Genomic DNA, 13258 nt, shown 5'->3' on the forward strand with positions numbered 1-13258 from the left:
GGTCACTCCCAGGGGAGAAAAGATAATTTAGGCCATTTATGCTGATCTGCCCCAAAGGGGGGCAGAAACCACTAGGCACCAGGGATTTTTTTGCATCAATTTCACGCAAGAGGAGCGCCCCCTTAGGCAAGGGTCGCAAATTTATTTTAGGTCATTTCTGCTCCCCTTGGGGGCAGATTGCGCCTATTTCTATTAGGCCGATCTACCCCAGGGATTGGTGTGTGTGTGTGTATGTTTGTGTTTTGTTTGGGGGGCAGCCCCTTGGACAGTGGTCGCTCCCAATGGGAGCGCATTACTGTTCGCTATATCTGCCCCCCTTGGGGGCTGATCAGCCTATTTTTGGAAGGCCCATCTGCCCCCAACGGGGGCAGACAGCCCACCAGAGACCAGGGAAGATTTTTTTCTCCAAAATAAGACGGTGGGGGAATGGCCAATACCCCCACCCCAAATAAACGGGGCCAAAGTTGTTCTGCCCACCAGTGGGCAGATAGGGCAATTACCCCCGATCCACACCCGGAGGGGCAGAAAGTCTACTAGATGTCAGGGAATTAAAAAAAAAAAATTGTGTGGTGGTGGCTACCAACCAGTATGGGCCTGCTTATGCCCCCACCCAGCTGAAGGGGGTAACAGTCTTTCAGCTCTCCCCTGCACACTAAAACATCTTATCCCTAGGCATGCAAGAGGCCATTTTATTATTTGTGGTTTTGGTTTTACATTTGGGCCATGAGAGCTTGGCTAACTCTCAAAATCGTCCCACTTGGAATGGTGAGGACTGCACTTTCTGGACTTTGGGATGCTGCCATGTAGAAAAATCTACAAGACCTAGACACATCTGAAACCTAAACATCTGGGTGAGTCCAGGGTGGTGTGCTTCACAGGCACCCGGCACCATTTTCTTACCCACAATGCCCTGCAAACCTCCAACTTTGCTGGAAATCACATATTTGTTCCCCCTTTTTGTGATGGAACCTTCCGGAATCTGCAGGAATCCACAAAATTCCTACCACCCAGCATTGTCTCACCTACACCGATAAAATTTCTGCCCCACTTGTCAGCCTAAAAATGTTTTTTTTCAAACTGCCCTTTCCCCCCTCAATTTCGACATGTTTTTGGCTCTTCCCTGTCAAAGGCATTTGGCCCACCTACACAAGTGAGGTATTATTTTTACCGGGAGACTGAGGGGAACGTTGGGTGGTAGGAAATTTGTCTTGGTGCGTTGATCCCACTCAGAAATGTGGGGAAAATGTGATTTTTATTTTAGCTAAATTTGAGGTTTACGGAGGATTCTGGGTAAGAAAACATTGGGCGATCCATTCAGGTAACACCTCCCTGGACTCCCTTTGGTGTCTAGTTTTCATAAATGTCTGGGTTTGGTAGGTTTCACTAAATGGCTGCTGAGCCCAGGACCAAAAACACAGATGCCCCTCCACACAAAAACAGGTAGTTTTGTATTTGATCATTTTGATGTGTCCAGATAGTGTTTTGCGGCATTTTCTTTTGCAGGCAGTAGGCCTACCCACACAAGTGAGGTACCATTTTTATCGGGAGACTTGGGGGAACGCTGGGTGGAAGGAAACTTGAGGCTTCTCTCAGTTTCCAGAACTGTCACAAAAATGAAAGGAAGTAGTGTTTTTTTGGCCACATTCTGAGGTTTGCAAAGGATTCTGGGTAACAGAACCTGGTGAGAGCCCCACAAGTCACCCCATCCTGGATTCCCCTAGGTGTCTAGTTTTAAAAAATTTACAGGTTTGGTAGGTTTTCCTAGGTGCCAGCTGAGCTAGAGGCCAAAATCTACAGCTAGGGACTTTGCAAAAATCACGTCAGATTTCAATGTAAAAATGTGAAATGTCCATGTTGCGCTTCCTGCCGCAAGCATTAGGTCTACCCATGCAAATGAGGTACCATTTTCATCGGGAGACTTGGGGGAATACAGAATAGCAGAACAAGTGTTATTGCCCTTTGTGTTTCTTTACATTTTTTCCTTCCAAATGTAAGACAGTGTGTTAAAAATACGTCTATTTGAGAAATGTCCTGTAATTCACATGCTACTAGGGGCACCCAGGAAATCAGAGATGTGCAAATAACCACTGCTTCTCAACACCTTATCTTATGGCCATTTTGGAAATACAAAGGTTTTTTTGATACCTATTTTTCACTCTTCATATTTCAGAAAATTAATTGCTGTATACCCGGTGTAGAATGAAAACCCATTGCAAGGTGCAGCTCATTTATTCCCTCTGGGTACCTAGGGTTCTTGATTAACCTACAAGCCCTATACATCCCTGCAACCAGAAGAGTCCAGCGACGTAACGGTATATTGCTTTCGAAAATCTGACATTGGAGGAAATAGTTACAGAGTAAAACGTGGAGAAAAATGGCTGTTTTTCCACCTCAATTTCAATATTTTTTTTATTTCAGCTGTTATTTTCTGTAGGAAAACCTTATAGGATCTACACAAATGACTCCTTGCTGAATTCAGAAGTTTGTCTACTTTTCAGAAATGTTTTGCTGTCCAGGATCCAGAGTTAGTTTTACACCCATCTCTGTCACTAACTGGAAGGAGCCTCAAAGCACAAAAAATAGTAAAAATGGGGTATGTCCCAGTAAAATGCCAAAATTGTGTTGTAAAATGTGGTTTTCTGATTCAAGTCTGCCTGCTCCTGAAAGCTGGGAAGCAGGTGATTGTAGAACCTCAAACCCTTTGTTGATGCCATTTTCAGGGAAAAAACCCACAAGCCTTCTTCTGCAGCCCTTTTCCCATTAAAAAAAATAATAATTAAATGTCTCTGTATTTTGCCTAATATCTTGGTCTCCTTCAGGGGAACCCACAAGGTCTGAGTACCTCTAGAAACCCTAGGATGTTGGAAAAAAAGGACACAAATATGGCGTGGGTAGCTTATGTGGACAAAAAGTTATGAGGGCCTGTGGGCAAACTGCTCCAAATAGCCAAAAAAAGGCCTGGCACCTGAGGGGGGGAAAGGCCTGGCAGCAAAGGGGTTAAACATTACACTGAGACACGTTTAGCACATTATTTTGCAGCACGACTACTTGGAAGGGTGGACAGTGGCCACCTTGTCCAAATAGTGGGTGCACGCCATGTACTTGTGTGTCTTGCTGCCAGTGATGTTGTCTGGTACAATGCAATCTCTAAGGCCTTCTCAGAACGTCCGCTGAGTGCAGCTTGGTTTTGGTGAGACCATCCATAAAGGTAGAAAGTTTAATTGTCTCTTTATGTGATTTGTGTGGCTGCTTCTACAGAGTTGAGACTTTGTCACTAATACCATGGATACAGCTGACCTAAACCTTGAATTAAAGTTGACCCCAAGACAATCAAGGCTTCCTGTTGGTTGGTGAACCAAATCAATAATGTTTATAGCTGCTGCAGTATACTTGTGGCAGCCATTTTATCCAGCATCAACTTTGCAGGGTTGCAGAGGTACAAGTTTATTTTGTACTACTGTATTTGAGGTAAATTAAGCAGAAATATTTGTTTATCCTAGTTAAATTATTGCATTTACTGTTCTGTTTTTTTAATGAGGTCTGACTGAACCTGCGAAACATTCTGGAGTCTAGGTACAGAGAAGTGGGAAAGCCAGCTCCACCTGCAGTCTGCAATGAATAAAACTGTCACACAGACAGGGCAGAGGCCCGCTGTAGTCTTGGGCTGCCTCACATGGAGGACGGGACAGTGACAACACACATGGTGGTCATGGACTGCTTCACATAAAGCAGGGGACAGTGACAACACACGCCGTGGTCATGGACTGCCTCACATGGAGCAGGGAACATATTGTGAGAACACAGGATGTTTGCCAGGAGGGACTTCGGAGGCCTAATTGCGTCACCTACCCTTTATCTTTCTGCAGCATTCCCTATCTTTGACAAATCATCGGCCTGGAATTTGCCTTCTGTTGACCTAGATCAGTTTTGTCAGAGATATCAAATATTACAAACTGTTCTGTTTATTCTTTTCTTTGCAAAATCTAGGCATTTAAGAAATGATGTGTCACTGGCTGTGGTTACATGGTTACATCTGTAGGTTGGGAAGACACAGCGAGGTAGACAAGCTCAAGCCTGCTTAATCTGGCCTTTCCAGAAACCAGTGCTTAATTTGAGCCATTGGCACTCATTTTTGGGGACTTTATTTTCCTCATCAGAGTTTGACCTGAGGAAGAGAAGGAAAATCACACATGGAGGAGAGAATCGAGAAGCGGGGCCGGGAGTGTCTAGTAGTGGATTAAGGAGGCATCAGCTGGAATCAATACTATGCAGCCTTGTTTATTTAGCAAGCCGACATTCAACAGTGCTGGCTGCGGGATTCTGAACAAAATTCTGGGCCCACACGTATTTTTTTTTTTTTACCAATTAAGTGTTGCCAGAGAGCGAGACACAGTGATTTACTTCTGGGTCACCCAGTCGCCTGACTTCCTCCCTGTGCATTTTCTTAGTGTCATTGTCAGAGCTTATCAGCATTGTGTCCATTATAATTATCAAGTATTGCATAAATAGCAGAACAAGCTTACGCTGTGGCAAGAGACAAGAGACACTTGCTCCCCTCCCACCTCCCCCACCTCTGGTTGTTAAGAGGACCATGCACTCACTGTTACCTCATATGACCAAGTACTGTACAGCTGCCACTTTAAGGTTCACAAGCTGGAATCCAACCCACAGTGATTGAGTGCAATGGAGCCAGAAGCAGAATGTCTCAAATCAGTGCTGATGACTGTGCCTGGGCTTGCAGCAAGGGACCAACAACACTGAGCCCACTCCAGGCTCTGCTAGAAACACTGCAGGGCTGAAGAGAAGTGTGACCAGGTTATGGTTGCTCATTTGGAAGCCACACAAGTACCAGTGCTCTGAGCTGATCGGACCCTGGTAGCCTTTTGGTCATTGAGTATGGATGAGACTAGTGCCTGGCATGTCACCCAGACAGAGTTTCAATGGCCTTTAATTTTGTGTCTACAGGAGTTTGCTATAAATCAGAGTTTTAAGAAAAACGAATTATTTTGTCTTGTTTTGTGACTCCATTAATGTTTCTAGATTTCACAGAAATTAGTTAGGAGGGAGATGTCATAGAGATCTGTGTTATTAGCTGCAATCAAGTTTAACTTCCAAAGTGTGAATCTCACACTGAAAGGTGGCTTAATGTGTTTCACCAGTAATTAATTACAAGGAATTATTTATGAATAATATTGCAATCTAAACTGTACAGTTAACAATTCAACTTGGGGCAAGAGAACCCCTGTGTATGGTGATTGTATGAGCTGGTGGTGATGGGAAATCTGAGAAGCTCTGGGTTACAGTGTTCTACATCTGGGTCAGATATGCACATCACAGATGTGAAACTCCTCATGCTGTGAAAGGAGGTTCTTTGAAAGGATCATTAGGGCAAAGAGAGGTTTTAACTGTTAAAATGGCAGAAGGAAAACGTGAATATCAGTGAAGTAGTGGTAAACATGTAAGATAACAATTTTATTTTCCTAAAACAAACTTCTGATCCTGGTTCTCATAACAGATGATCAGGTATTGACCCACCTCAATTCAGATCCTGTAAATCATCTTTTTATATACATTCAGGCTCAAAGTCCCAGGTGATAAGAGGAGGCCCAAGACCAGTTATTGTCAGGAGGTACAAGTCATTGTCATGGTAGTTCATACTTCATTAAACTGAACTTTTGTGGCCCTTTAGGTACCAGAGGCTTCTGGTGCACTAGTATGCAGTTACTTGATGTTGAGGGCATTTGTAGAACGAGTTAAGGGACATGGGGCCCAAAGTAGAAGAAGAAAGCTCAGAGGGACACTCGGTCTTCATCCTAAATACACGGAAGAGAAGAGTCTGATCAGCCCAGCGTGGAGCCATGAGATATGTAGAGTAGACCATGTTCTAAAGTAATTTTGTAACCTTGTCAGACACCTCTGGTACTTTGCTTTGAACAGATCATCCATGTAAGGGGTAATGGGAATACCAAAGTGCTTGATAGATTGATTTGCCCATCGAAAGGGAGTCATTTTCTTTCTGTGTGTCCGACCTGCCCCTCAGCCAAATGTAACTGAAGTTTACTACTACACCGCCACGTTTTCAATGCTTTGTAAATGCAACAATAGACTTGGAACAGAGAGATCAGAGATGGAGAGAGTCAGATGTTGTCCTCATAGAGAGATTTTTTGTGGGTGTCCAAACCAAGCGTGCACCTATAGTACCTGCCTCCTGTCTCATATAAATTGTCACCAGTTCAATGCTGAGGCAAAAAGGTAAAGGGGTCTGAAGCAGAGCGTCATACCTAGTCCTTTCCTGAAGTGGTAAAGGTTTGAAGATATAATAATTTAAGCCAATTTTGGACATGGGATTATCGTAACCTGTCAGAGCTATTGCCTTGGTTCCAAGTCGGCTTTACTCATTACTTTGTAGAGGAAGCACTAATCCACTCAATCAAAAGCCTTTGTGAGGTTCACTGAAGCCGAGACAGTGGGCATTGATTTCCTTTGGATTTTTTCAATCAGTTGAATCACTGTTTTTGGATTGTCATGTATTTGTTTCTCCATGATGAAGCTGGATTTGTCTGGATGTTTGGAGGCCGGGTAGGGCAGTTTCTAATGTTGTGCCTATGTTTTTGTAAACAGTTTTGCATCTACGTTTCTAGGAGTATTGGGTCTGTAGGATGAGCACAGATTAGAGTTTTTGCCTGATGTGATGATGAGGGTTCTATGCGCTTCCCTCATTAAGCGAACCCTCCCTGGTATGCTTATTTTTGTTAATATATTTAGTTTTATTTTTAAGCACACAAATACAACAAACATCATTGATGTCAACTCAGGATACATTTGTAGTCATCCCATTAACTAAATGCAGTTATCCTGTGAGAAAAAAATATGACATATGCCCTGTCATAAGCACTGCTGGTGTGTTTCAGCAATATATGGGTAATACCATTGTCACCTCATCAGTAGAAAACCTGTGGGTACTTCTCCACAGCTTAATGAAGAAAGAAAACCTACCGCTCACCTCTCAGTTCCTCACCACATTTAATTCATTCGTCTCAAGAGGAGGGGTCCGGAACACACAGAACTCATGACGATGAGTAATGCCTTCGTACATTTACTGTTCTTTTCCTCTAGTCATAGAGGATTATGCATTTTTACAAGCCCAAAGCAATGTTTCATTCTGCCACCCATTTTAGAAAGCATGGTTGAAAAAATGACTCTCACTCCAACTCTGATTCAGCTCCATTTGCATCCTCCACTAGCACTATGCACAATTGAGAAGGTTGCGGTCAACCAGGCAGCAATCCTTCAAGGTGAAGAAGCTTGTCCTCCTAGAACCTGGCAAGACCTTAGCTCTTCTGCACTTTCCACAACTAGGAAAGATTATCGCCTTACCTAGCCCCCAAAGGCGGATTATCAGATGACCCCTTATCATCAGAAACACTAGTTTCCGGTTCTAGGAGTTACTTATGAAAGTCGTAACTTTCAGGTGTGTTGGTCCGATTCTTTAGTTGAAATTAAGAAATGAGTGTAACTTCCTGAATGCAGAAGGTTCTTAAAGGACAGCCCGAGCTGGAAAATGGTGCCACTCATTTCATGAAGCTTTGTGAGGTTACCTCATTTATGCCTGCACTCTTGTTTCAGTCTTTCCAAGAATTTATGAGGAAATGAAATGGTTCCTCCTAAAGAGCATGTTTTTGAGATTTTCATCACCGAGCCAATGTGTACCAGCATTTTGAGACTGTATGTATGTAAATCTCAAAATATTTTAAATAATTCTGAATCATAGCCCCTCCACATTATGAGTCTAACAAATGTAACCATTTTACCAGCCCATCTCAATTGCCTTTGAAATGTTGCAACAATCCTGTGTGTTTACATCCTCTCCGTATTTCGACACAAGGGGTACTCTCCAAATTTACCTGAAATAAAATAATTGAAAATGTGAAATATCCCAGTTGCACTGCGGTGAACTTAAAATGTATAGGAACAAAGATCCGAATTCAACACATTTGCTGTCTCCTCTTACATCGTGGCACTATTTTGCATGATACGTAAGCCAGGAAGATACGCAAGCTTTGTCACGGTTTCGGGGGGTCTGATCAGGACTTTGGTTGGGACACCTCTTGAGGTCACCGAATATCCTAAAGAGGTAGTGTGCTGGGGCAGAAGAGCAGCTAAAGGCATACACGGAAAGGACAGCTATAGACCGGCACAGGAAACAGGAAAGTAAAAGCAGAGCAACTCTTGTGTGAACAAATAGGAAATGGATTACTAATGGCAAACACGCTGGGGATGTACACAGAGTAGGGTGCAGAACCTCCCACAGTGACAGGGAATGTCAATGCCTCTGTGCAGTTTGCTCTTACAGATAGTCACCCTGCCAGCCCCATAGAAAGGAGACAGCAGAAGTGATTCTGTCTCTGGACCCTAGAGCACAAACAAGGATAGTACTTACATAAACACAACAAGCTCTTGTGGGTCCAGCTGGAAACACAGTGGCAATTCCTGGAACAACAGCAATAGCACACTGTCACCGTTAGGCACGAAAGACAACGTATAACACTAGACAAGGATGCGGGCTGGAATTGCCGCCTGGAAACCAGGAGGCAACCCTAGTACAAAGGCGGACACTTATACACTTGCGAAGACTGATAGAACACTTACCAGACACAAATACAGAGAAGAAACAGAAGAGACAAACTAAGAGACAGAGGCAGGAACAGGGAACAGGCTCAGGCTGAAGCAAAGGCAGGACTAGGACTGGAAAACAGGGTGCAAACTTCTGGCTGGAACAGAGACAGGACTGGAAAAATTATAGCAGGCTCTGGCTGGAACAGGCGAGGACAGTGCTGGAATACAGGGAGTAGGAAAAGGCAGTAAAACAGGACTGAGAAACAGAGAGCAGGTTCAGGTTGAAATCCTGCAGAAGCAGGACAAATAAACAGGGAGCAGGCTCTGGAACAAACAAACAGGTACAAGGTTAAGAAGTAGGGAGCAGATTTTGGCTGGAACAATCAGGAACAGGGCAGAGAAACAGGAAGCAAGTTCAAGCTGGAACAGATCAGGAACAAAACTGGAACACCATCCGATAAGGGGTCTGTAACACAAAGGAATCAAACTCCAATGCACGACGGGGATCTTGAGGAAATGGCTGCTTATAAGCAGTTCCAAACTGGCCTGCACAGGAGAGGTCTCAGATGTGTGTAATTTCAGACACTTGCAAGTCCTGGAGGAGAGGATCCGGTGAAAAGGAGCAACTGGACGTCTCCCATAGAAAAAAATGGGAAACAGAATCCAGGCTTTCCTGACTACCAGGCTGTGCATTATGGGATTTGCAGTCCCATGAAGCAAATGTAGTACTACAGTATACCATGGCGAAAAGAGAAACAAACAGGAGTCAGCAAGGGACCCAAGATAAGTGTTCAAGGTGATTCCCAGGCTACAGAGAGTCCCCTTACAGCACCCTCTAGAAATGGGACGACAGAGTCGTAACAAGCTTCTGTTGTGTAGTCTGTGGGCCTCCAGAAAACGTAGAGTACACAGTAGGAAATAGTTGGTAAACTTGTAGCAGTGTTATATTTAGCAGATCCTGCAACTCACTGTCAGATAGCAGCATGCAGAGAAGTTTTATTTACTTCATTTATTTATCGGTTGATCGCAGCAACATTGCCAAATGTACATAAGAACAGTGGCGGAACAAGCATAAAGCTACACAATTAGAATGGCAATACATAAACCAATGTCTTCCTCAGCTGACCTTGTGATGTCAGATAGCTGAACATGGCATTGCTTAGGCAGTCACTGTAAAACAATTTAATTAATTGAAGTATTTCCTGTTTGTGTAAGCTGCACAACACAAGGTCGTAGGCTGCTGCTTGATTGGTGGCGTTTATGAAACCCCTCAAATATCACTGTTTTGCTCAAGGAGTGGGTGGACCCAATTTGACTGACTTTCAGGCTCAGCTGTTCCTCCGCAGTCTCACTCGTCAATATTGTCCTCCTCTTTGTAGTTTGGACTTCCCCAACTCCAGTTCCAGGGCATTTGGCTTGAAGTAGCATATACTTGCCAGAATATCTAAGACACACATGTTTAAATGACTTACATTAATCAGAGAGTGAGGAGTGATAAACTATTACAGTAGTATGCAATCTCTTTGAGTGGGTTTTGGTTTGGGCCCATGCTAATCAGTATTCTTGGTTGTGTATGTGTGTGTATAAACAAAATGGTGCTTATAAATTCATCTTTTGAGAAGAAACCTAGATACATGGTCACAGAGTGCTTTAAGGCTAAGAGAACAATTATAAGGACATGCACATAAGCAGAGTGTGTACAAAAGAGTCAGGCAGCTTTGGAGATGTCTTCCTGAAGGATAAAGGATCCAGATTTGGCTTGAAGTGTCTGGTAGAAGATCCCAACATCTACGAGCTAGACAGGAGAAGGCTTGATTTAAAGTTTTTATGGATTTACAAAAGGAGATGGGTATTGCTCCTTGTGTTCCTTTCTCCTCTACTGGTGTGCAATTTGTCTTTTAGGTATGACAAAATATAGCCAATGTCTGCAAAGAGCATCTTCAGTCTCACCTTTCACATTGTCATAAATAGTTATGCTTTTGATTAAACCGCGGTATCTGATATTTGATGGTCTTCCTCAATGCACATGATAAACACATAGTTTGCTTCACATTCAGACTCATTTTTTTTCAGTAATTAGGTTATGCTTTAAAGTGCAGAGAACAGAAACCTCCAACGCATAAACAGTAGACAATTGTGTTACAGTGGCATTGTGTTTACAGATCAGGCTCTTTTTAGCTAGACACAAAACGGGTTGCCTTAGCCTTGCATACCCTTGCCATTTTCACATACCATTTGGTCATTTTTGTTATGGTGGTAAATGTGTTCTAGAGTTTATATGATCTTGCAGGATTCCTAATTGGTACAAAAGGCAGTTAACTCTGGATTCACAACAACCTATAGAAGAGCACAGTTGTGTAGTTGTTGATAAACACCCAGCTTAATGAACTTGTGCAAAGTATCATACTTTATAACCAGCTGATAATCTCAGTCATGTTTGCATCACTAAATTAGGAGACAGTTGTTTTAGGTGCCACACCTGCTATTACTAATCGGCAAGCGCCCAGCCCAATTACTCATGTAATCCAACCGGTGTGAGTGAATAGCTTGTTCTGCCCTACCCAGCAAAACATCCAATGTTGCCTGCCCTGCCTAGGAGGCTGCCCCAGGTTGTCTGCTAATAATGGAAATGTGGTTACAGCTTATTACACAATGCTGTCAAATTCAAGGATCAAGCGAAAAGAAGGATTTTTAGACTTGCACATTTTGCAGTATTCCATTGTGTCTTACTTCCGAGAGTCTGGAGCACAGGGAAGTGACTAATGTGACTGGTGCTGTAACAAGACGTACATCGGTTATGGAATAATGAATTCAGATGTCTTACATGCTTTCTGAGAGGAGAGTGTGAAGTCATGCCATGTACAGTGCTGCTTCTCTTCAAGCCTGGTATCCTTGTGCCATCCAAAGCTTCTCACCACAGTTTCACAGCACCACAATTTCTTTAGCAGTAAGAAGGTTTACCCAATGGCTGCGTATCCTGGGGTGTCTTTCTGGCTCCTCCAACTAATGTCCACACTCCACTCATCTTCTCTTAATATTTTCTGTACTTTGGAATACTTTAAAAATATGTTGGTTTATCATGTTGGTTTAATACAGCTGATTAATGGAAGTCTTTGTTAATTTCAGGCAGGTATCAGCTTTAATACTTTAAGTGATGTCCCACTCTGGATCCTTTGAGGAGCCCCCCGTGTTGTTATGGGGATTGGATCCTGTTTTTAGGGCTTTTGCAAAACTGTATATAAAGGACATCCTTGAACTGAAGCAGTCCGAAAAGGTTTCAGGTATGTTTTGTTGTCCAGTTTTTGTGGGTTTAACTATAAAGTAGGTTTCTGAAATGGAGTTTTATTCACTGTAACAAATTATATATTTCGACAGTCATTTTTGTGAAAGCATCTGAAATGTAGCTTGTAATTATGCGCTCTTTTATTCCATGTGTGGTAATGCTTAACTCTTTAGTGCAGGGCTTGTCCACCAAAATGTAGTTTGTAGCATATAACATATTTTGGTACCGAACAACTAACTATCTTAGCATGAAGGTCGCTTAACATCATGAAGAGTCATTAGCCCATTCAGGGCCATTGCCCTACTTTGTTCCCTAAGCAGCTGGGATGTATGTGCCTGATAATATATAGTGCTTGGAGCATAACAAGTGCGTTAATAAGAGAGTTGTCACTACTGTTTAGTAGCTGTTGTCGCTTTAAATGATTGAGAATATATTTTAACACATCAAACATATTTCCCCGCAGTAGCAGGACCATTTGTGCAACGGGTAATCCACCTGTGTGTAAACGTGCATGTTCTGGTACCCAGAAGGTAAATCGGAAAATTCAACAAACATTTACTACTCTGAAGGGAGTACGTGACAGAACACATAGAAGAGAGGGAGTGATGGAGAGAAAACTAAATCCCCTTGAAGGGTGTGGTGGCTATAGTCTTTTAAGTGTACACTAGCTTAGTCCATGAGTTGTACGTTAGAACGGCTGTTCTGCATTTTATCCAATGGGTCATAGGTTCCTTCTTCTAAAAAAGCTGCCAGAAGTCACAGTTTAATATTTGTATACACAAATGTTTTAAGGGTGCACACTCAATACAGTAGATTTCTTCAGGTTTTTTTAAAGATAAGTAGAGTATGATAGTCCATTACACCGTCTTTGTTCCTGCTTTAACTTCCAACTCAAAACCTCTCAACTTGGCATCTGGAATCCGGAACCCTAATATATGCATAGCAAATGGCACAGGTACTGCCTGACAATGTATATTAAATTATCTTATGTGTTAAACAAACCACTAAACATCTCCTGCCCTAAAATGGTTAACTTCTAAGGTAAATTACCAGAATCTAGACAGACTTAAATGTTCTAGAAAGAGGAGATACGTCAAGAATAATATTTCCTCCTTGGTTGTCTCCTTTTGTGAAAAGGCATGTCACCAAAGTTGCACCCACTACGCACATCATCCTTTGAAAACAAGACATCACCTAGTGGTCAGAATCAGAATAACTTTACTTGTGTGCCAAATGCATCCATAAAAGTGCTCCATCCAAATTAAGAACATGAAATATATGAAATACCCATTTAAGTACAGTTTAAAATGGTATCAGAAGGAATCACATGTTAAAATACAGTAAAATGGAATAGGACAA

The 13258-nt window shown here is 42.6% G+C and overlaps 1 protein-coding gene across 9 annotated transcripts in view; it reads left to right on the plus strand.

Moving 5' to 3' along the window:
• STN1 (STN1 subunit of CST complex) overlaps positions 1-13258 on the plus strand; it is a 426801-nt gene that overhangs the window by 177126 nt on the left and 236417 nt on the right. For 8 of the 9 annotated variants that reach the window (XM_069239456.1, XM_069239461.1, XM_069239459.1 and 5 more), the window contains one exon: positions 11743-11897. In XM_069239456.1, coding sequence (XP_069095557.1) covers positions 11771-11897 — 127 coding nt within the window. In that variant the 5' untranslated portion in view covers positions 11743-11770. Of the gene's footprint in view, positions 1-2260; positions 2313-11742; positions 11898-13258 lie in introns of those variants that run through there. The other variant, XM_069239463.1, reaches the window with a different exon arrangement.

The sequence above is a fragment of the Pleurodeles waltl genome, chromosome 6 (assembly GCF_031143425.1).
Source record: "Pleurodeles waltl isolate 20211129_DDA chromosome 6, aPleWal1.hap1.20221129, whole genome shotgun sequence".
Classification (NCBI taxonomy): Eukaryota; Metazoa; Chordata; class Amphibia; order Caudata; family Salamandridae; genus Pleurodeles; species Pleurodeles waltl.